This window comes from Podarcis vaucheri (assembly GCF_965113315.1).
Source record: "Podarcis vaucheri genome assembly, chromosome: 1".
In the NCBI taxonomy this organism is placed as follows: Eukaryota; Metazoa; Chordata; class Lepidosauria; order Squamata; family Lacertidae; genus Podarcis; species Podarcis vaucheri.
In genome coordinates this window covers 127,888,078-127,912,772 of record NC_138759.1, presented here as the reverse complement: position 1 = coordinate 127,912,772, position 24,695 = coordinate 127,888,078, and the positions used below count along the sequence as shown (strand labels likewise).

Sequence of the window (24,695 nt, the reverse complement as noted above, 5' to 3'; positions counted from 1 at the left end):
AGTCTGTAGAATGCAGCTGGTTAGGACTAAGAATACAATCTTTCCTGTTGTGGCTCCTGCCTTTGGAATGGGCTCCCTAGGGAGGTCACATGGGGTCTTCATTGCCATCATTTAGGTACCAAGCAAAAACTGTTGTTTTCCAAGGCTTTTGAGAATTGCTAATATTAGCATTTTTAACTTGGATAACTTTAGTTTTACTATCTATATGATGCTGTCACTGTTCTCATTTGTTTATTTAATTGTTGTAAAATTGCACTTTATTTACTATTTTTTAGCAGACCTGGGAGCATGAAAAGAAATTAAAAGAATAAGCAGTATGGTTAAATCAACTGCTTCTGTGGCTTCCTACAACTATGTTTCCAGAATATACATTTTTCCCAGTTTTGTATCTACTTATCTATTCCATGAGCATATGCTTAGAATATGGTAAGAGACATTCAATGGAAAGATTCTGAAATACTGACAAAACCAATTTAACAGTTTTAGGCCTACATCCACATACACAGATGTTGCCCTTTCTTAAATAAAATGGAGAAACTGAATACACAAAGGGCCTCAGTGCATCATATATATGTGTGGCTGTCTCTGGCAACAGAAGACGTTACTACAGTAAGAGGGTGCTCTGCCAGAGCACAGACCAGCAAAGTGACAGGCAGAAACACACAAAAACTGTTACCTATGCTGTACAGACAAATGAATAATCTCACTAATTAATAAGATGCTTAGGTTACATATCATATGTGTATGGAGGGAGGGAAGAATTACTTATCTTACAAAAATAGGTGTTTTTAAAAGCTTGCATTAAAAAACTACCAAAAAAGCCCTATGACATTTTATGCCCTGCTAGCGGAAAATATTGCTACAACAGGTACACAAGAAAAATAAAATGAACAAGATTCTCTGCCCTCTAATACTAGTTTAATAATTTACTATGCTACTGAATAGTTAAATACAATGCTGCCTACTGTTTACATGGCACAGTTATTCTTCAGATCTGAAGCCAACAATCCAACAATACAGAAACCAGCTACTCCTCAGGTCTGAGAGATCATTAAGTGTTACATTTGGCAACCCCCCCCCCCAATCCCTAAACTAAAAGCTGAGGAGGTGACGGACTGACTCGTGATTCCTGCCTCTCTGCAGCTTCAATCTTAGCAATAAGACTAGGGGGCTGTTTATTGCATGGTAGAGTTTCTCTACCATGAAGGAACAAAGTAACAAGCCCCTATTTCCTGCTCCCACACAGGAAAGGGAAGCAGAAGGCTGTGGAGAGACACTATGCAACTCTGAACAGCAGCCAAATCCCATGCACTCCATAGCACCCTTTCCTGCAGGCTACCCACAATCTTGTGGCCACAATTTTTGGCTGAGCTATCAAGGCCATCCAAGAATTATAGACCCTTGTATTTACACCTTGCTGAAATTAAACACTTAATTTGGGGGGGAAATGTATGGATGTGACCAACCAAGTAACGGTGCTGTATTATAAAATAATGAGGTTATGGATGAACTGCAGGAAGATTAATTAAAACCAAGGTGCTGAACTGACATTGTGTTTGCATGAAAACTTGAACACATACCTTAAAGATTAACTTTTGTTTCAACTGAAAGTGGAATTCAGTGATAAAACCAATTTCATCAGGGTTATTTAGTTTTTACAGCTTAAAAACAGTTTTTGTTCATTAATCTGTTGTACCCTTTATTATCAGCCGCCAAAGAGAAAATACTTAATACTTCTCTATAGTTCTGCAGCTTAGAAAACTCAAGACACCGAACCCAACTTCATGGAATAATATTCTCCTAGCAGGGAAGAGGTCAATATACTCCAGTACATTCCAGCTGGGATCCAGGTGCAAGTCCTTCATGGTGGAATTTTCTTACTTTTAATTTTTACATCAGAAATTGCTGATTAAATTCCCATTGGTTTTGAAAACAATTTAGTATGCATTACGTGAAGCTGCAGGTGAAGAGGGTATCAAACATTTATTTAAAATATTTCGCTCCTGCTCTACAGTGGTACCTCTGGTTACGTACTTAATTTGTTTCGGAGATCCGTTTTTAACCTGAAACTGTTCTTAACCTGAAGCACCACTTTAGCTAATGGGGCCTCCCGCTGCCGCTGCGCAATTTCTGTTCTCATCCTGAAGCAAAGTTCTTAACCCGAGGTACTATTTCTGGGTTAGCGGAGTCTGTAACCTGAAGTGTATGTAACCTGAAGTGTATGTAACCTGAAGCGTATGCAACCCGAGGTACCGCTGTACTACTTTGTACAGTACAAGGCAGGTAATATGAGAATAATCAAATATAACTGAGAACCAACTCAATGGCAGCAACTTTCCATAATCAGGTAGTGGCATTTCCCAGCATCTATCAGATCCTTTTAGTTGGAGATGCCAGGGAATTGAATTTGGGACCCTCTGAATGTAAAACATATGCTCCATCACTGAGCTATGGCTCTTCCTCTCTCTCAGTTGCAGCGTGATAAGAGTAGCATTATAAAGAAATACAGCAGCTAGGATTAGGACAGAGAGAGGGAAATGGGAACTAGGAATATCAGATGCTAGCAAGTTGGTCTGAGAAGACTGTTTGGCTTGATATGCCCTACAAAACAATCTAAACCTCCATTTAATGTCTGATATAACCTGTACACACACCCCCCGGCAACCTCCCATCCAGGAAGTACCTAAAATAAGGTTTCCCGGGGACAGTCCCTGGATTTACAAACCATCCCCATAGAAAATCCAGTGAAGTTGGAAAGTGTCCCCGGATTCATTGAAAAAAATCTGGTAACCTTAACCTAAAATACCGGTAACTCTTCTTTTGGGAGGTACTATACAAGTTTCCCTAGAACTTAGATGGGGATAGCAAAGCAACTATAACCATCACCTGATCAAGCAGCCTTTGCAACAAAACAAAACAAAACAAAAACTTTTTGGCACCCCATGACCTCTCCACCTTCACTAGTTCATTCTAACCTGCCACACAATATTAAAACGAGTCTGAGAAAAGGCAATCTTTTAGTGACTCACTACAGCAATCTTTTTTTTAATCTTCCGTTTGCCATTGCTACCAACATTTACTAATACATTCATGTGAAGTTACATTTCCGACTGCATTACAATGCTTTTGGCTTGGTTCCAGATATGTCTTGTGCTAGCAAAATGACCTCTTCTGTTTAGGCAAATCAGATTAACTGAATTCCTCCAATTTTCCAGTTCTTCTGCTGTGCTGCCCATCCAACACAGATCCAGAGGGTGCATCAACTCTTTGGGGGAGCACAGTGGACTGCAGTGGGAGAAGAGCTAGGAAAGTCCTGCGGCATGAGCAGAGTTCTGCCAAATCTTCTCTGGATGCAAACCTTACCACTTAGATAAAGTGTGCATCATCTCTGAAGTTGTGTGCACATGTCACATATATGTGTTGTTACTGTCCAGCATTCATTGTCATGTAGCACAAACGGAAGGAGTAAACAGATGCTTCTCTCATAATTAAAACAACTGATTTAACATTAAACTGCCTGACATGTGAGTAGCTCATTGCTCTTTAATGCAATTCCCCACAGACAGTGACATACTTTTGCTTATTGTTTTCACAAACTAAAGCTTTCTGAATGTTACATGAAAGCTTTCCAGGGGATCTGTGTTTATGTTAATTTGTTCCTTTGAAAACTGCTTTGGATTATTTTTTAAGATAAGCAACATAAAAAAAAGATCACCATCATCTGAAAAGCCAGTGATCCCAGTTGATTTTAGCCCTAGTGTCTGAAGAGTACAATTTGTGAGGTTGCTCTGGGATCACATCCGACAGAAGGGCAGACAGAATAAAAGTGATGTGTGCCTAGTAAGAACCAGGAAGAGGAGGGGGAGGGAAACCCAGGAAGGAAAAGCAGGTGCAAGGCATGTAAACATTTTAGAAATATAAATTATATTTCAATTTGGTAAAAACAGTGTCCCCGTTTTACCAATTATCTATAATAAAAGATAGCATGCAAATACTATTTTACACTAAACAAAATCTATTCAACTCCAAAATGCATATATGTACAGGAATACCAGCTGCATCCTTAGAAGATATGAAGATTTCAGGACGATATGTCAGGCAGTTTTCCAGAAGAATTCTAGTCATATTTACTCAGCAGATGCCTCACCAATTTATATGGTACTTCCTCTCAAACAAGTGTGCACAGGAATGCAACTTTAGTTTTAGAATTAGTCAAACTGTAATTATCAGTTATTCATTGCTGTTTATTTTTCTGGGAGGGCAAAATACATGCCCAATATTTCCGCAAAACATGCAATTCAAGCATTACAACTAGAAGTGGGGAGGCATGTCAGCACATGACAAAGCAGAACAGATTAAGTGCCTGAAGTTTTCCCTTGTAATAGATACACTTTGAGCTGAGGCTTATTGACTAGTGGGATCAATTCCAAAAACAAACTAGGAAAGGGAATCCCTGGAAGCACATTACATCATTGAGTAAGAAATCCAGTTAGAGAGCCTGTAGCTAACTGGAATTCTCTCAGCTCTTCATTTCGTCATCTGAACGAAGGATCACAAAATTATTAAACCACTGTAGTCTTTGAGCTATGTAGGATGTCAAATATCAGGTGTGCAAATATGGACATTCACTTCTGGAGGTAAGTGAATGCCTATACCACATTAAACAAATGTGGCATAATCCACTATAAACATCTACGTAAGAAAATGGAAAATGCCTGCTCAGTGAAGTGCTTTAGGAATTTTCCTTCATACTCCATTAACGAAAATGCTTTCCTTGCACGTTTTTAGTGCAGCTGAGGCCATGTTCAACTACAAATGAAACTGACCACCTGTCTCCTGGACCCTTGCCCACCCTGGCTCCTAGGCAGGACTAGGCAATGGGCTCCATGCGGTGGTGAATGCTTCCCTATGTGAGGTAGTCTTCCTGGATAACCACTTAAAGTAGTGGTTATTAAACTGCTTATTAAAAAACCGACCATTATGGCCAATTATCACCCAGTCTCAAATCTTCCATTCCTGGGCAAGGTGATTGAGCACACTCTAATCTGGAAGATGTCAACCATTTGGATCCCTTCCAAATGGGATTCCAGCTCCATCATGAGAATGAAACCACCTTTGTCACACTGGTTGATGTCCTCTCCTCCATGCTTTATACCATCTATAGGAAGATGGTGGGAAAGATCATCAGGGGGTTTGGGCTGGGTGTTCACCAGTATGATACCCAGCTCTACCTCTCGTTTAAATCAGAACTGGTGAAGTCAGTGAATGTACTCTGTGTCTGGAGGTGGGTGGAGGATGGATGGCAGTAAACGATTGAGGTTGAATCCAGACAAGACAGATGTACTGTTTCTGGGGGGGGGAGGTGTGGGGGACTCCCTGATCCTAAATGGGGTAACTGTGCACAGCCTAGGGGGTAATTTTGGACTCACAGATGTCCATGGAGGCACAGGTAAATTCTGTGTTCAGAGTGGCTGTCTACCAGCTGCATCTGGTACCCCTGCTTAGACCCTAATTGCCTGCATACTGTCTCACCACAGTGGTACATGCTCTAGTTATCCCCTACTTGGAATAGAACAATGTGCTTTACGTAGGGCTACCTTGAAGGTGACTCAGAAACTACAACTAATTTAGAATGTGACAGCTAGATTGCGGAGTGACCGCCAGGATCATGTAACGCCAATCCTAAAGAATCTACATTAGCTCCCAGTACGTTTCCGAACACAATTCAAAGTACTGGTGCTGACCTTTTAAAGCCCTAAACAGCCTCAGCCCTGCATATCTGAAGGAGTATCTCCACCCCTATAGTTCAGCTCAGCAATGATGTCCAGCTCCAAGGGGCCTTCTGACTGTTCCCTCACAAGAAGTGAAGTTACAGGGAATCAGACAAGGAGCCTTCTCAGTAGTGGTGCTTGCCTTGTAAAATGCCCTTCCATCAGATGCGAAAGGGATAAACAACTTTAGAAGGTAGCCCTGTATAGGGAAAGTTTTAATGTTTAATGTTTTATTATGTTTTTTATATTTTGCAGGAAGCAGCCCAGAGTGGCTGGGGCAACCCAGTCAGGTGGGCGACGTACAAATAATAAAATTATTGTTATTATTACCTACAGGATATTTTTCTTTACCCCCATTTCCCTTTATGAACTAAAAGGTAACAAACAATATTAAAGAAGAGATAAACACATGGCCCTATTCCTTTGTCCATTTGGTCATGTGGGATTTAATTTTCAAACAATCACTTCAAAATTATCTAACATGCTGAATTTGTTACTGTGAGGTCTTTTTTGCTCTGGGAGAGTATAAATAAACATTGATATAGTTTATTTACTTCTCGAGGCAATGCAATAATTTTAAAAATAGTTTTACTAACACACACACACAGCTACAACTGCAGTGGGAAAAGAAGAACTATGAAAAGGTTCTTAGCAAATTTTTAGGCTACTGCCATCAGGGCTCGCAAAAAGAACAGTAAGCCTGCTTTCTCTACAGTGTTCTTTCATTAGGATACCTTTGGAAACCAACAGACAACACTAATCTTCAAAGAGGCTCAGAGTTTTCATTTCATTGAACAGATTAAATCAATTAAATATGTAGTGAAATGTTATTCACTAGCATTGTCTACCCTAAAAAATGCTAGAAGGTGAACACATGGCAAATTAGCCCATAGTTTGCTTTGAAACATGATTCTACTGTGTACTGTACCAGAAACTGAATGGTACCTAATTCACATGAGCCTGAAGGGAATTTCACAGTTTGCCATGTGACATGGGCAGGCTGCTGTTTGAGGAAAAACAAGTCTAATGGCCCCTTTGGACTCTCAGAACTAGTTTCACTATTTTTTAGATCCTACTATCATTCACAATCCGGAGGAACACTTGCAATCAAATTCACGTCTTTCAATACTAATCTTCCATAAAACTTAGGGCTGTTTTCACAGTAAACAGGGGCTGGGGATGAAGAAAGACTCTGTATTTTCAGCTCTTAAAGTCCCCTCCTCCTTTTTTTAAGCTGCTTGGTCCATGGGATGTGTTAAAGGCAAACCCAAAGGGAAAATATTATATTTGTAACAGTTGTAGTTTCCCTTCCAAGAGCTCATTTGTCAATCCCCAGTTGCTTTTGCCATCTTAAGTCTAGGGGATAGGGTTTCTATGAGGTAGCTTCAAAATGGAAACAATGCAAAAACTGTAGGTGCCCAAATGGAACATTCTCTTTCATCCCTTTGTATCACAACCATCAGCTTCTACAAGGACCCGTAACACCTGCTGCAGAAGGCATTCCTTGTAGCATACAATATCAGGTTTCTATTTGGATAATATTTACCTAGCCCATGGACAGAACTGCTGAAAGGACAGATTAACTGTAAAGCAATGTCACCTCAGGACCATCAGGTCTCATTTGTCTCAAATCAAGCTTCCATGCAGTAAGGCTTTGTAATTTGGTATTGTAGGAGAATAGGGCAGGCTCAGTGGGGAGATGAGGGTAGGACAGTTCCTCTTGAATGAGCATCCTTGTACAGTACAGGATGTACTCCAACGAAGTATAAGAAAACTAGGGATGAGACCATATTGATGAGATCTTTTATAATCAAAGCTCCCTGGCTTAGTTTTTGAAACCCTCTAGTCTTTTTACTACATTAAAAAAGAGAAAATATCAGAACATTTCTCTGTGTTGTCCTATTAATAAAGAGAGGGCAAGGGGGAAAAACCCAAATGCAACAATGAACAGGAAGAAAGTGTTTAGTCTACCGAGCTCAACAGTGCAGAACTGTAGCAACAGCAACAGGTTTGGTCAAACATTCCCATTGTCAAAGGCGGGGATGACATTCTTAAGCAAAACATTTCAAGATCCAAAAAGCAGTAGCTTTCTGCTGCTTTTCTCTGTCCAGGAGTATAGGTTGTTAGTCAAGACTGCAGAAAGAAAGAGCTACTGGGTAAACACTGTATATACCTTGTCAGCAATGACCGAGGATGACCTCATATCACATCTACAACATGCATCTCATTACATTCATCTGCTTTCTGTTCTGAGAACTGTACAAATGAGAAGCCCGTTCCTAAGATCCACTAAGATGCAACCATTATGTTATTCCATGGAAATCTCTGTAGGTCCATAGATACCATCTGTCAGACAGCGCAAGCCTCTACACAAACCTCCCTTCAACCTTCCAAGAGACAGTCATGGGTCTTTATGGGTCAAATCCAGGCCTCACTGAAGCCTACAACAAGTGAGACACACAGAAAACTCAAGTGCATTTTTGGACTATGGTAGGAATAGAAGAAGTAATGATAAATTAGGTACGTTAAAATATAAGATGCAAACTAGATTGTACGGGTGCAAGTAATGGTTTGGGAGCAACCCTCAAACTGTACATTAATTCACAATTGCTATTTATAAGTCGCTTTGGGACACTTATATGAAAAAATAATAATTGCATTTATTACTTGTTATTACGTATTTAGGAGCTACATGGGTCTACACCTGCATTTAGAGACTTTTACAAAAGTTTTGAGAAAGAAGATTTATGCATAATCTTCACATTTTGCTATTGTTATCAGAGAAAAAATTAGAGCAAAGTTACAGAAAATAGGGTAATCGCATGTGTAGACTTATATAACCACCCACAGGGCTGCATTTACTATGCACATGAGGTGTGTGCGTAACAATTGTCAGAATTCTCCCTTGTTTTATGTTGTTTGAACAATCTTGCCCATTCTTCATAACACTTTTGAAGAGTACCACCAATACCTTGTGTAATGTGCCTATGATGGCCTTTTGGGTATGTAAAAAGCGTGAAGGTCAAAATACCAATGACTATGTTCTTAAGTATCCTCTATCCCCCCACCTCCATCCACTGAAACAAAAATCAGTGGGATAAACCAAAATTACAACTAATCTTCCTGTACAAAGAAAAGTGACTCTCCCCATCCCCTAGGCATGCTATTGCTAACAATATAGTTTTGCTCAGCCCCACAAGGCTCCAGAGGCAAGTCACAGCTTATGCATCTTGAGCAGTCTACACATCCAGTTAAGACCAATGTAAACATCAGCCCCACCCCCAACATATTAGCCTATTCTGCTACAACAGGTGAATTGTGTGTCCAGTGAAAAGTGTTATGGATAGAAAAAATAGGGTATTAAAAAATTCCCTAAAAAGTAACATTATAAGGCTGAGCATACTTAAATAACAGGAAGCAATATATACAGTTAACACGAACAGTTAACATAGAATGGACATCATAAACCAGTAAGCATATTTGCCTAAAGATATAGCACAATATTCTAATCAGTTTTACATCTTATGCAAAGCCAAGCCTGTAAAGACAACTTTACTTCCACCTAGTTTGTCATTGCATCCCAGGAACTAGAGAGGCTATCCATCTATCAGATCTTCTCTTGAAGAAGATATAAACTATGAAACCAAATAAAGACAGAAAACAGTAGTCCAAATGTTTTATATCTGGGATGGCCAATTTAGTGCCCTCCAGATGTTTTGAATGACAAGTACCGTAAGACCCAGCCAACATAGACAATGTTCAGGAATAATGGGAGTTGTAGTCTACAACATCTGAAGAGCACCACAATGACTACTTCTTGTTTAGATGGGAAGCTTGTTCTTTCACAAGCTCTTTTTTCCAGTCTTTAATTATCTCATAACAGAAGTTAACAAATGTTCTAAGATAACTGATTAAACAAGACTATAGTTAATGGAAGCTTACTCTAAATAAGGCATTTTAAATGTCTGACACAAACATGCTAAAAAATTATCTCTCTCTTATAACTATTATTAGTTATCTATTCTGCTTCTAGATGCAAGAAAATAAGCAAAACTTAGTAGAATTACAGTTTTATTTTGAACCATGAAACAGCTGCATACTCAGCCCTTTCAACACAGGAGAGATGGAACAGACTACACAGTTCAGGTGCATTAGCCAGCCAGCCTGCATAATGGCATCTGACTGACAAGTAAAAATCATCTCCAGGAGACACCTTAACATAGATCTTACTCATCCCTTTGAAATACCTACAAAGTCCCTAAAAGCAATTACTTGAGAGAACAAAGCTATAATCAATAGAATTAATATCCTTGTCTAAGGAAATACTGAACTTGCACTTACCTCCCACTGTAGATTATAAAACACTGGTCTTCCGCTCTTCCTGGGGGAGAAAAACAAAACCAGTTGACTACAAGTAAACCCACCAACCCAATCTATTATCTTAAGGAAACTGTATTCAAAGTTGAATGTACAGATGCTAATATGGCAGCTTTTCTCACTCAACTTCAAAAGCCTACATGTTTACATGAACACAATGTGTGCCAATGTACGTCCACTATACAAGCTCTGTAGGTGGATGTCTGCATGTGCAATGTAGTCGAGAGGTTGCATAACCTGCAGATATCAATGTGTCCCTACTAAATTTGCCCAGTCACATTTCCCACACTGTATCATGAGTTAATGTGTTAAAAGGAGGGTTCCCAAGCACCAACTGAGAAAGGGATGGCAGCGCAGTGAGGGACTTTGCTTAGAAAGGAATCGCTTCGACATCTCGGAGATCAACGCAGCACAAACCAAAAGATGTATTGCCAACTAGAAAAGGGGTCTCCTCTCTTTATTCTGAAGGTGGGCAAAGCGTGCTGCCAATCCTTCAAGGAAGGAGTCAACCTCGAGGGTGCAAGGAGAGGCCTCAAGTACCTTGGGGGAGAAATAAAAATAAAACATCAGTAGGTGTAAGCTTGAAGCCAGGGCATCATCAGATGTCTTGTAAGCAAAAGGCACTGTGAGGCGATGTTTTGTGGTGGTGTTGTTTTTTGATGAAAACCGCCCCGGTTACAACTGTGAGATTTTGGAGATGGTGAGCTTCGCCTAAAAGCGAGCGGGTGGAGGAGTGAAATAAAGCTTTGCTTTGGGAGGAAAGGAAACCCGGTCTTGGAAGAAGAGGGAGGAGGGCAAAGAGAAGAAGGGGGGGCGGGAGAGAGAGAAATGGTCACGTCAGAGAGGCTCCACTTTGCCAAGGGTAAGGAAAGGGCTGCTGCTGCTGCTGCTGCTACCTGTTTATAGCGTGGCGGTGCTGAGAGGAGGCTCAGAGCCAGAGCAGCGGCGAAAGGAGGCCGAAGAAACACCTGCCTGCAACGGGGCGCAGGAGGAGGAAGGGGCAGCGGGGGTAGGAAGCTGTCACAGCCGAGAAGCGGCGCCTCAGCCGCTTCCGAAGCCCCCCGTCCAACCCCTTCCCCCCATCCTCCCTCCCACCGAAAGCGGGGGACGAGAAGCGGGGAAGAGGGAGAGGCTCGCCTACCCACCTGCGGGAAGGACCGGCGTCAACCGCAGCAGCCTCTCGCCGCCTCAGCCGCCGTCACCATTACTGCTGGCGCTGTTGCTAATGCCTCGCTTTCTCCTTCTCCACAGCTTCCCCCTCCCCCCGCCGCCGACCTCCCCGCGCTCACTCCTCCTCCAGTCCCTGTCAGCGTCTCCGGCAACGTAACAAGGCGCCCGCCCATTGGCCCGCCCCCAGCAAGCGCGGCATTCATTGGCTTCCCTCCGAGGGGCGCGCGGGGAAGACCTTACAGCCAATGGGGAAGCGAGGCGCCGCTCACAGCCTGAAGGAAAAGGGGCGGAGCTCCCGAACCCGGAAAAGGCCGCCTCGCCTTCTTTCCTTAGGCGGAACCTCTTGAGCTGGGTTAGGTTTCCCTGACGAGCTTGGCAAGAGAGGACTGGCTTCCGCTTCCGGTTAGGATCCCTGAAGTCCTGCTGAAAGGGGTCACTGAGCCTCCAGGTATGGGATGGTTTACAGGTTCCTCCTGCTCTTAACATTTGTTTCTCCGCCCCCACCCGCGGCTCCCCTTTTATGTTCCCTTCCGAGACTGGGAAGCCTTGTTCCTTGCCCTAGTCATCAGGGTCACCGATAAAAGACGCATGGCTTTCGAGGCGGTGGTTGGCTGCAATTCGGCCTGTTCTGAACGGGGCTACTCAATACATCACGGTAGTTGATGCATCTTGAAATCGAAGGCATCTTGGTAGTCCGTTGAATAACTTTAGTAACGGTCGGTCGATTAAGCAGATCTACCTTGCAGGGTTGTTGGGGAAACCCAGCCAGATGGGCGGGGTATAAATAAATTATTATTATTAGGATAAGGTAAAGGACCCCTGTTGTCTTTGTCCACGGAGTTTTCTTGGCAGGGATACTGGAGTGGCTTGCCGGTTCCTGCTCCAGGTGGATCACGTTTGGTCAAAACTCTCCACTATGACCTGTCCATCTTGGGTGACCCTGCACGGCATAGCTCATAGCTTCTCTGAGTTGTTCAAGCCCCTTCGCCACGGCAAGGCAGTGATCCATGAAGGGGTTTTCCCAGTAGTGATGTATGGAAGTGAGAGCTGGACCATAAAGAACGCTGATTGCCGAAGAATTGATGCTTTTGAATTATGGTGCTGGAGGAGACTCTTGAGAGTCCCATGGACTGCAAGAAGATCAAACCGATCCATTCTGAAGGAAATCAGCCCTGAGTGCTCACTGGGAGGACAGATCGTGAAGCTGACGCTCCAATACTTTGGCCACCTCATGAGAAGAGAAGACTCCCTGGAAAAGACCCTGATGTTGAGAAAGATGGAGGGCACAAGGAGAAGGGGAGCACAGAGGACGAGATGGTTGGATAGTGTTCTCGAAGTTACCAGCATGAGTTTGACCAAACTGCGGGAGGCAGTGGAAGACAGGAGTGCCTGGCGTGCTCTGGTCCATGGGGTCACGAAGAGTTGGACACAACTAAACAACAAAGGACCCCTGGATGGCTAATTCGAGTCAAAGGCGACTCTGGGGTTGAGGCGCTCATCTCGCTTTTCAGGCTGAGGGAGCAAGGTGTTTGTCCATAGACAGCTTTCCAGGTCATGTGGCCAGCATGACTAAACTGCTTCTGGCACAACGGGACACCATGACGGAAACAAGAGCGCACGGAAACGCCGTTTACCTTCCCGCCGGAGTGGTACCTATTTATCTACTTGCACTGGCATGCTTTCGAGCTGGGACAGAGCAACGAGAGCTCACCCTATCGTGGAGATTCGAACCACCAGCCTTCTGATCAGCAAGCCCAAGTAGCGCAGTGGTTTAGCTGTGGGGTAACCCTGTGTATGTTCCTTAGTGGAAGGACATGGCATTCTTAGGATACAGAACAATGTGGTGTTGGGAGAGAGAAAGAAAACCCCACACCTGTCGAGTTATATGCACCTGTGCAGGAGAACAAAAGAGTGTTTCTGGTGGTGTTGTCAGAGAGAATCACTGCAGTGGCTGCTCAGCTGAAGCTGAAGCACAGACACAAGGTAGAGCTGTTGGTGGGAAGCAAAGTAAGAACGTGCAGTTCACTGACAGTGGACAGTCCTGCTGTTGGACGTTTCTGAATCACAAAATTGTGGAGATGGAAAATTGCATTGCTCATTATATCACAGATACTCATATCAGTAGCTTAACTGTTTTGTACATATTGGTACCGCTACTGATGCAGTTATTATATTGTATAAAATTGGCTTTTTCACTGCTGGTTTTTTGGGGGGAGGGGGCAGACACATATTGGCTTGCATTGAATTGAAATGTATTGTTTTGAAATATTATACAAACCTCAGAAGTACCAGCTTGGTTAAGCAAGTCTGGATCCCTTGCAACAAAAAGGCATAACTGTAGCTGATATATCTCTCTAGAAGGGCTTTGAAAAATGTATATTCTGTGATGTTCTGAGTCCTTCAATCCTTATTTACATTATAGTCTCTACTGCTCAGAAAGTCTATCAGTATGGCAGCCTGGCAATTAAGTTCACAAAAGTTCCTAGCCCATTTGCTTGCACATTACTTATGTTTGGTTTCCTGTGACAAGCAAGATTCTCCTCCAGCCAGACAAGTAGCTATATTTGTGGCTGCTGTATACCAGACTTTAGTTTTATTTACAGGTGAAGGAATTCTTTAATGCTGAAATTAGGGTTGCCGTGCTCGTTAGTTTAGTAGTTTGATAATGTCAGCTGACCACCTATGCTGAGTGCAGTCAAGGGTTGTAAAATATTCCAAGATTGCTGCAGCATAGGTGGGTAACTTCTTAAATATCATTATGGTGTCCTTTGCTAGCAAGGGAAAGACTGGATGCTGCTTGGCTCTGCAACAATCTGGACAAACAAAGGAGCATATCTAAGTTGCTCCTGCTGCTGCCCTGCTATAAATGAAAGCACCTCTAACGAGGAATAAGAGCAGTCATTAGTGGCAAAGGTTGCTGCCTCGAACAGCCGGCTGATGCTTGACTACTGCCAGCAATGCTGGTTATCTGGAAAACCTTAAACTGGAAAGTTTGCTATGCAAATTCTGGGAATTTTCATCATAAATCATTAAGCTTCCTTTGGAAAACTTCCTGATGCTGAGTGATCAAATTTTGCATGTTTGTTTTGCTTGTGTTTAGTAAACAAAGCTTACAGCTTTGAAATCATCACCCTTGCCTAAAATGCTATTTGCACTTGGCATGTACTCATTGTTCCTAATTAACTTATGAAACAAAGTTTTCCATGGAAAAGTAAAGCACTGGGAGGGGGGGAATGTACTGGCTACTGCCTACATAGTACAACTGCATTTAAAAACTGAATTTTAAAAAAGAAATAGTTGCTGTTTGCGTTCTTCCAGTTTTCTTTTCGTCCTTTTTTAATGTTACTGCACCTAGTGTATGGGGATAAAAGCTAAAGAAAAGAACTGCTATATTAATCATTTTATATTATTTTGACATTTTATAATAATTCATTACAGAACTTGTCTGTTGTGGAGATCACATTAACTCACTTGCTCTTTGTAATTGGCATAAGTTGCTGATAATGAAAACACTTTTCACTGTTCAGCTGTGTGATCCTATATGTATCTACTCAGAAGTAAATCTTGGTGTTTTCAGTGGTGCTTACTTCAAAGTAAGTATTATAGGATTGCAAGCCTATTATAAGGCTTTCAAAACTTCTTCCTCTTTGGCGATCACTCGTAGCCGAGTAAGATTGTCTTCCAGAAACACAGTTTTACCAATGAGTCCATAAGTGACTGTGGAGGCCAATTCTGGATCCACACGTCCTTCCACAGTGGGGACATTGGTTCCCGGGCGGGAGTTGATCACAGTGTGGTTTTGCCAAGCGTGCCTTACTCTTAGCACGTTTCTCCCTTGAGTCCTGAGTTCAAGCATCTTCAAAGCCCATGGCACCTTTGGTAAAGGTTGTTCTCCAACTGGAGTGCTCACAGGCCAGTGTGTCCTAGTTGTTGGTGTTTACACTATATTTTTTATATTTGCCTTGAGACAGTCTTTAAACCTCTTTTGTTGACCACCAGCATTACACTTTCCATTTTTAAGTTCGGAATAGAGTAGTTGCTTTGGAAGACAATAGTCAGGCATCCGCACAACATGACCAGACCAACGAAGTTGATGTTGAAGAATCATTGCTTCGGCACTTGTGATCTTTGCTTCTTCCAGTACACTGACACCATTTGACCAGTCAGATGCAAGTGCATTATTAGCATTAGGCAGGTGGAGGGGCAGCAGACTCTAAAACGACAACAAGGAATATTAGTTGCTACTCATATGCCAAAAGCTAAAATGTCACCCTTGGTTGTTGTCTTAAATAATTTATGCAAGGACTAAAAGCCTCGTCTGGGCACATCATGCCTTGAGAATATAAATGGTCATCTAAAATTTATTGAAGTACCCATTAAAGTATTTTTTTCTGATCTGTCAAAAGAATGGGAAGACGCCAATTCATTCATTCATTCCCTTTTAGTTTCATTGTTCTAGGTCTCACTCTTGCAAAGTCTTTTCTATGTGCTTATCTAACTGCTGAGTCAAATGAGTACTTTCAAGAGCAGAATGATGATTATGTCTTATGTACAGATCTGGAGGATGACTAATGCAAGTCAGTACATCTTGTTCGCAAGCAATAGAAGCGCCATGATCTTGTACAGCCGTTCTTGGAATGCAAGCCGTTTAAAAACTAATTTTAGAAGGAATTGTAATTAATAAAGCTTATTAAAATGCAGTTTATTGCAGCTTTGAACTTTTAAACACAATTGGTCTCTTAAAAATGGGGAATTTCCTTATTTGACTGGAGATAATTTTTAAAGTTGCATTTTTGTACAGTTTCTTTATTTTATTTCATATTTCTTACTGGGCTGTTATTTTAAAAAGAAGAAAGTTTTATTTGCATGGAAAAGTGAGTTCCCTGCGATCCATCTCTTTGTCACATTCTAGTATGTAGTATGACCAATAAATTGAATTCAAAGCATTACCAGATAGCAATGAGCTCAGGTGGCTTCCATTTAGTTTTATGAAAGAAAACTGATGCTGGTACCAGGACTACAGAGGGATGGAAAACCCCTCTCTCAGTGAACCAGGATCATTAATATATCACTCTTATTTCTTTCAAAAAAAATGGTGGTTGGCATTTGCTCCCATGGTAGGAAAAGTAAATTTCTGCATCTTAGAATAGTATATGAGTTATTACTTGCCCCCAGCCCTAGGTGGCCCAGTCTCTCTTAAAATATGGGATTGATGATATATATGATCCCCCTGCCTGCAACCACCCCTTCCTAATCACAGAGATAAAGTTAGTACTGTCCTATAAACAAGTTAAGGCTAGTATTAATGCAATTCATGCGATGATTTTCAGCGAAGGAGGCAGTTGGCTCAGATGTTGTATAGAAACAGTTTAGGGCAGTGGTTCCCGATTAAGGGTCTAGGGATCCCTGGGGGTCAATCCCTTACCTCCCCCCCCACAACTATTCTTTTGTCATTTTTGCATGGGAATATCACAAATTTTATGGTCTTTTTTTTAGTACAGTATACCCAAAATCAATTGCTTATTAGGGGCTGCAGCACATTTTGTTCAAAAAATTGCTTTGCAGTGGTGACTACCATAGAACATGGGTTTTTGTTGGGGGGCAGGCTTTTGGGGGGAGCAGAATCTCAGTTTTGTATTGATTTGGGGGACAACTGCCCCCTCCCCCCCTTGGCTACACCTGTGCCACAGAGTTATCAAAAATTTTCAAAAGTAGGAGGTCCGTCAATTGGCTTTTGAAAAACAGGGGGTTGTCAGTAATTAGCTAATTAGGAACCACTGGTCTAGGGCCTTTCCAACCTTAAAAAGGTAAAGGACCCCTGACTTTTAGGTCCAGTCGCGGACAACTCTGGGATTGCGGCGCTCATCTTGCTTTACTTGCTTTACGGCGTATAGCTTCCAAGTCATGTGGCCAGCATGACTAAGCTGCTTCTGGCGAACCACAGCAGCATGCTGAAATGCCGTTTACCTTCCCGCCAGAGCGGTACCTATTTATCTACTAGCACTGCGTGCTTTCGAACTGCTAGGTTGGTAGGAGCAGGGACCGAGCAACGGGAGCTCACCCCATGGGGATTCGAACCTTTGACCTTCCGATTGGCAGGCCCTAGGCTCTGTGGTTTAACCCACAGCGCCACCCGTGACCTTACTGTCACTTAAAAGTAGGTACCATTTTTTAAAGCTGCATTTAATCCAGATGTCTTGCCTCAGGGAAGCACTTCCATTGCAGGGGAATCCTTTCCATAACAGTCAATGAGCCTTTTGTGAATTAAGTGCTTGCTATGTGAAGTGTTGTGCGAAATATAGTTGTATTGAGTGTCATGTACCGTAAATACTGAATTGTACCTTTGACATAACCTCATGAGGAGCATGACCAATCCCTCTACTCCCACTTCCATGCTGTTTTTTTTATAGTACTTCTGTATAACCTTGGCAATACTGTACTGCTGGAGCATTCAAATAACTAGAGTTTTGACTCTGCACACATTCTATGTGTGTGTGTCTCTGTCTGTCTGTTTGTCTGTCTTTCTCCTCCCTTAGCCGTAGCTTGTCATTTAATTGTCCTAAGTGAAATTGTCACAAGGAAGGCTTTCAGGGTACACCCCCCCCGCCCCCATTTATATGTGATTTCAGGAGACAGTTTTTCCAACTCGGTTTGCAAAAGAGAACGATGGGGGAGCAAAACCGTTCTTCCCACCCATTCCGCAGCAAATGCTAGAGGGTGTCAGATGCTAAGTCGTGCTTGTGCAAATAGAGCACTACTTAAATGTTCTAGTCAAGTGCTTGGTGGGGGTGTTCCACCCAGTTCTTAAAGGGCCTTAGCCAATTAAGGGTACAGTGGTGCCTCGCAAGACGAAATTAATTCATTCTGCGAGGTTTTTCGTCTTGCGAATTTTTCGTCTTGCGAAGCACGGTTTCCTGGGTATTAATGGTTTTAAGAAAAAGGAAACAAACTTGCAAGACGTTTTCGTCTTGCGAAGCAAGCCCATAGGGAAATTCGTCTTGCGAAGCAACTCAAAAAACGAAAAACTCTTTCGTCTTGCGAGGCGTTCGTCTTGCGAGGTACCACTGTATTATGAACTGCTATTATGAATACCTGCAGTTTGCTAAGGAATACTTGACACATTTCTTATGTGGCCATTGTGCGGTGGGTGGTCAGTTTCCTATTATTTTATAAAGAGAAGCTCTGAATGCAGTTTTATAAATAACCTTGTAAGAGCTGCTTTTCGTTTCTCTTAAATCTTTCTCCAGGAGCATGGGGCATGGGCATGAGCATGGACCGGTCAAAGTGGAATACCCTGATCCAAAAGTATGGAAGGTAGAGGGGACTCCCTTACAGGATATCCAAGAACGGTTGGCTCGGCGTGGTCTGAAGGATCCATGGCTTCGGTAAGAGCTGGCAAAAATACGGCCTTTCACTTGCTCTCGTCAGCCACAGACTTATTGTATAGCAGACAATACCCTCCTTTTACAAGAAAAGATCCAAACCCCTCTAAATAGGTTCAGGTTATTTTTTTAATGTCTGTCCAGGAACACAATCCTCTGAAATACTTGGGATTGGTGTGGAGAACTGTCTCAGCCCAGGGGCTACATTCCCTTCCAAGGACCATATGCTAGTTATGGAGGAGATCAGAGGAAAGAATGTACTTTTTCCCTTTGTACAGTAAGGAAGTTTATACAGGTAGTACCAAGTGAGCCACATAAGGGACGCGTGTGGTGCTGTGGGTTAAACCACAGAGCCTAGGACTTGCCGATCAGAAGGTCGGCGGTTTGAATCCCCGCGACGGGGTGAGCTCCCGTTGCTCGGTCCCTGCTCCTGCCAACCTAGCAGTTCGAAAGCACGTCAAAGTGCAAGTAGATAAATAGGTACCGCTCCGGCGGGAAGGTAAAACGGCGTTTCCGTGCGCTGCTCTGGTTCGCCAGAAGCAGCTTAGTCATGCTGGCCACATGACCCGGAAGCTGTACGCTGGCTCCCTCGGCCAATAAAGTGAGATGAGCGCCGCAACCCCAGAGTCGGCCACGACTGGACCTAATGGTCAAGGGTCCCTTTACCTTTACCAAGTGAGCCACATAGGAGTTTTGCAAAGCAGGGTGCTGTAATATCTAGGGAAGGGATTGGATATTCTTGGCAGTGTTTCTCAAATGTGGGCGCCCAGCTGTTGTTGGACTACAGTTCTCATCACCCCTAGCTAGCAGTGGTCAGGGATGATGGGAGTTGTAGTCCAATAATAGCTGGAGACCCAAGTTTGAGAAACACTAGCCTAGCAAGTGTTCCCAGGATAGCATTCAAGCATGTTAAAGAGCTGTCCTTTCAAAGAATGCATCATTCTAAAGTGGCATAAGAAGCTCCATGATTGCAGTAGACCGGCAAGGAAAATTATATGGTTGCTTGTGAATTATAGCTGAATGGATTCTTATTAGAGACCACAAGCAATAAACACAACCTGTAAGCAAAATTGATAATTAAAAGCCACAGATCTCACAGAAAAATATAACTTAAGAGTGGGAAGGAGAGATGGGAACCTTTGTTTCTGTGGACTCTCTTTGCTATCTTAACATCCAAACCATTTTGGGCATCCCCTGCCCCACACTCCATCCCACATTATTCAAGGGGGGGGGGATAGACCATTCAGAGATACTTTGTGGGGGTCGCAGAGAGGAGAAGAAGCAGCTTTCCTTCTATGAATTTCCTTAGGTTAACTTCTGTAAGGATACAAGCCTGAAAAACCACAACACTTTTCACTGTAATATTGCTTCAGGATACGTCATTAAATTTGTAGACCAACGTAGGCAGTTGTACAACTTGACTTTTCATTCATCTTTGTTGTTTTTGTCTTGCCTCTAGCAACGAAGCCTGGAGGTATATGGGCACCTTTGCAAAACCTGTCACTATCATGGACGTTCTCCGCAAAGGATTCAAATGGGGATTCACAGCCTTTGTGGTAGCTCTTGCGGTTGAGTATACGTTGTTCCCTCCAAAGAAGGATAAGAGCCAGCCCTGAGGATCCTCTCTTCCAAGCTACAAATTGATTGCTGTGTTCTGACTTTGCATGAAAAGATGCATATTAAAATTCTTCAAAAAGGGCATTGTGCTGTCTTTTTCTCACCTCCCATGGGGAAGGAAGGGGTTAAAACGCATCACACACCGATTACTATGCGTATTGGATTGCCATGGCAAAGCAAGCTATGTCTGCCATTGGTTTATTTTTGTCCTAATAGCTTTCTCTTCCATTTGACTGGCCCAGAGGCTAGGAGAAGGAACTAAAAGGCCAACTTTTAGACTTGAGGACTCCTTTGTGTGCTGCCACCAGGAAGTCCTTGCCTATGAGCATACTCCAGATGGCTGCCGTAGCTACTATTATTTGCATTTATTTCCCACACGATCCATCCTCCTCCTTTATCTTTACAACCGCCCTGTGAAGTGGAATTGGGTTGAGGGAAGGTGACTAGCTCAAGAGAACCCAGGGAGGGTTTGAAACCAGATCTCCCACCATTAACCACTACTCTACCCTGGCTTTCTTCAAAAACAACAACACATGGATGTATGTTCCAGGCAGCCTCTGGGCTTGTGTTTGGCTATTGCTGTACGGCCAAAGATGATCTTACACTACAACAGCTGAACGGAATGCTGCCCTAAGTAAGGACATTTCTACAAGCCTAAATCAACCCTTAAATCTCGTCAAACTGTTTTCTCTTTGCTGTAGAGCGCAAGTTTCCATTTTTCACTCTTTGCTTGCAGGGTTTCTTTGCTTTTAAGCTCCAGAACTTGTCTACTGTTCCTCACTAGCCATCTTGTCCCCAGATTTTCAAAAGCACAAGGCAGTTAAAATTTTGGTAAACCTGGATATAGAGTCGGCTTATAATGCCTTGCCTGTCTTGTGAACATACGTTGCAAAATCTGAAATATTTGGAAGATACACTTGGGAAGTAGAAGTAGCTTACTTTTGCACAGGGCATCCTACCTGCAGCTGTTTCAGTTAAAGGTTATCGTTCTCATTTTGTAGTGTTAACCATGGCAACAATTTCCTATACTAAACTGTCACAGCAGGCCTATAATCCAAGATGTCAAATTCTTTAGAGGCAGAAATTATAAATTTAGCTCTGTAGAGAGAGAAAATGTAAGTGACATGAAGTACCCCTCCTTTTCTTAGTCAACGTTGGGAGAAAAATTTAGATCCGAATAATAGCCACTCCTGCGCAGTTAGCTTAAAAATGATTTCCATGCCAAAGTGCACATAATTTCATTGGCATCTACAGTGGTACCTCGGGTTAAGAACTTGATTTGTTCTGGAGGTCCGTTCTTAACCTGAAACTGTTCTTAACCTGAGGTACCACTTTAGATAATGAGGCCGCCACGCCGCGTCAGCACAATTTCTGTTTTCATCCCGAAGCAAAGTTCTTAACCCGAGGTACTATTTTTGGATTAGTGGATGTAACCCAAGGTACCACTGTATATGCAAGGTACCACTGTATATGAGATCCAGCGCCGAGGGCCTTCTGCCAGTTCTCTCATTGCGAGAAGTAAGGTTACAGGGAACCAGACAGAGGGCCTGTGGGCAGCCCTGTTCAGGGAAGTTTTTAACGTGTGATATTTTATTGTATTTTTGGTTTTTATGGAAGCCGCCCAGAGTGGCTGGGGAGGCCCAGCCAGATGGGCGGGGTATAAATAATAAATTATTATTATTATTATTATTATTATTATTAGCAACTATCCTATCTTTAAAAGAAATCTGAAGGCAGCCCTGTTCAGGGAAGTTTTTAATATTTAACCCTGTATTGTTTTTAATACTTGATTGGGAGCTGCCCAGAGTGGCTGGGGAGACTCAGCCAGATGGGCGGGGTATAAATTATTATTATTATTATTATTATTTTGATTGGGACTTCAAAGGCTTGGGAGTGTGTGAGCATCTGAACCAACACTCCAATGGTGTCTGAGTCAGACGACTCGAGAGACATCCAGTGAAGTTGAATGCTGGAAGATTCAGGAGGCAACAGAAAACACTTAGTCACACAGCAAGTTGTCAAGCTGAAATCTGCTATCCAAAGGAGGCAGTGATGGGCACCAAGTTGGGATGCCTCTAAAAGAGGACTGGTCAGATGAGTTGATGATCAGTAGCTACTAGCTACTGGGATGCAGGTGGCGCTGTGGGTTAAACCACAGAGCCTAGGACTTGCTGATCAGAAGGTCGGCGGTTCGAATCCCCGCCACGGGGTGAGCTCCCATTGCTCGGTCCCAGCTCCTGCCAGTTCGAAAGCATGTCAAAGTGCAAGTAGATAAATAGGCGGGAAGGTAAATGGCATTTCTGTGTGCTGCTCTGGTTTGCCAGAAGCGGCTTAGTCATGCTGGCCACATGACCCGGAAGCTGTACGCTGGCTCCCTCAGCCAATAAAGTGAGATGAGCGGCGCAACCCCAGAGTCGGCCATGACTGGACCTAATGGTCAGGGGTCCTTTTACCTTTAGCTACTAGCCATGATGGCAACCTTTGCCTTTACTATCTTGAGGCAGCATGTCTCTGAATACCAGTTGCTGGAAGTTACAGGTGGGAAGACCACTGTTGCACTCGGGTAACAGCTAATACTCTGTGCTTCCATCCAACTTGCTAAGGATGGGTAAGGACAATGCTGCCTCATCTCTACCATCAATTCATAACAGCCCTTTGGAGATCCAGCAGAGAAGTGCAGACATACCCAAGGCAACACAAGTAGCCTTCAAGGCCACCCTGGGATTTGAATGTGAGTTTCTCTAGTGTCAAAACCAGGAAAGATGACATGTCATTTTATTTTATTGTTACGTTTATACATTGCCTCCAAGGTGGCGTACAAAATGTTCTTCCCTCCTCCCTTTCTTTCATCATCACAACCACCCTGTGAAGTTGCTTGGGCTGATGGAATGTATCTGGCCCAGTAACACACAATAGGCTTCATGTTTGACTGAATATTTGAATCCCGGTCTTTCAAGTCCTAGTCCAAGTTTGTAACCACTACACCATACTTTCGGCTGTACTTTTGTTGTGAAACTTTACCTCGCCTTACAACCCCATTCCAATCAGCTGCTACTTTCTTATTACAGGCCCTCTCCTGTATAAATGCATCCTCAGTCCCAGCATCTGCTGTTTGGAGAAGATATAATAATAAGAATAATAAATTTTTATTTATATCCCACCCTCCCCAGCCGAAGCTGGGCTCAGGGCGGCTAACAACAATAAAATAATACAACATTCTAAAATCATTTCATTATAAAATTAATTCAAATCAAATTAATGGCAACCATTGGGCTAGAGTTCTGTGAGGATTACCAAAGGAGGGAGTCAGGCTGTGCCCTGGCCAAAGGCCTGGTGGAACAGCTCTGTCTTGCAGGCCCTGCAGAAAGATGTCAAGTCCCGCAGGGCCCTAGTCTCTTGTGGCAGAGTGTTCCACCAGATCGGAGCCACAGCCGAAAAAGCCCTGGTTCTGGTTGAGGCCAGCCTAACCTCTCTGTGTCCTGGGACCTCCAAGATATGACCTGCCGTATGCCTTTTTGGAAAGGATTCTGAGATAGCGGACATTTAAATACTTCCATTACTTGCAATATACTGCATTAACGCTATTCGTATTCAGAGCACTTCCTTTAAGAAGCACGCATAGTTAAGCAAAGGCTGAAAAGCTTATGAAACGAGACATACTAAACCGCTCACAACATTACAAAAATGCTAGTGTCCCTCCCAGCATACATACAATGCTCTATTACAGATTTTAAGTTGAAGGCTGTTTTTTTTTATGTTGCTTTATTTTCAAGAACTTTCGATTCTTGAAGAAATTTAGCTGCCTGTATGTAGCCCATAAGCAGCGGCGACTGCCCTGCAAATGAAAACAGCTGTCACACAAGCAGTAACGTGATCACTGTACAGATCAGGGTTCACAAACACCGATAGCTACAGGGATCTAGAGATCTCACATGTTGGCAGCGGAGCACAACAACACGAGAGCTTGTGCCAGACACAAGGGTCTAAAAATAGAGTGGACGTCAGTCAGAACTGGCTGGCTGATCTAAGCAAAAGGATGGGAAGATACACACACTGCTTACATTACATAGGTTATTTTAATCTTATCTCTGGCTAGTGGTGTATCTAACTCAGGACAATGGTGTGTGTGTGTGTGTGTGTGTGTGTGTGTGTGTGTGTGTATATATATATTCTTAAGATATCCTGGTTCCAGACCATTTCGTTTTATTTGTACCTTTTCAATCATTTTCAGAGTAGCCTTAAAGATTAAGGCCAGGATTTAGAACTGAACCCAGAAGCAGACAATGTCAGTACAGTGGTACCTCAGGTTAAGTACTTAATTTGTTCCGGAGGTCTGTTCTTAGTCTGAAGCACCACTTTAGTTAATGGGGCCTCCTGC

General features: G+C 42.9%; 2 protein-coding genes across 3 annotated transcripts in view; one reads left to right on the top strand and one right to left on the bottom strand.

The window, feature by feature from the left end:
• HYCC2 (hyccin PI4KA lipid kinase complex subunit 2) overlaps positions 1–11,435 on the bottom strand; it is a 44,998-nt gene extending 33,563 nt beyond the window's left edge. The window contains exons 1-2 of one of the 2 annotated variants that reach the window (XM_082242029.1): positions 11,294–11,435; positions 10,113–10,152 (exon numbers count right to left, since the gene is read on the bottom strand). The gene's annotated coding sequence lies outside the window, so the exon portion shown is untranslated. The remainder of the gene's footprint in view (positions 1–10,112; positions 10,153–11,293) is intronic. The other variant, XM_082242030.1, reaches the window with a different exon arrangement.
• A 176-nt stretch (positions 11,436–11,611) lies between these two features.
• NDUFB3 (NADH:ubiquinone oxidoreductase subunit B3) lies at positions 11,612–20,397 on the top strand. Its single transcript, XM_082210481.1, has 3 exons — positions 11,612–11,766; positions 18,566–18,703; positions 20,160–20,397. The coding sequence occupies exons 2-3, from the start codon at positions 18,570–18,572 to the stop codon at positions 20,314–20,316; spliced, it is 291 nt and encodes a 96-aa protein (XP_082066607.1). The 5' UTR covers positions 11,612–11,766; positions 18,566–18,569; the 3' UTR covers positions 20,317–20,397.
• Positions 20,398–24,695: the final 4,298 nt, after the last annotated feature.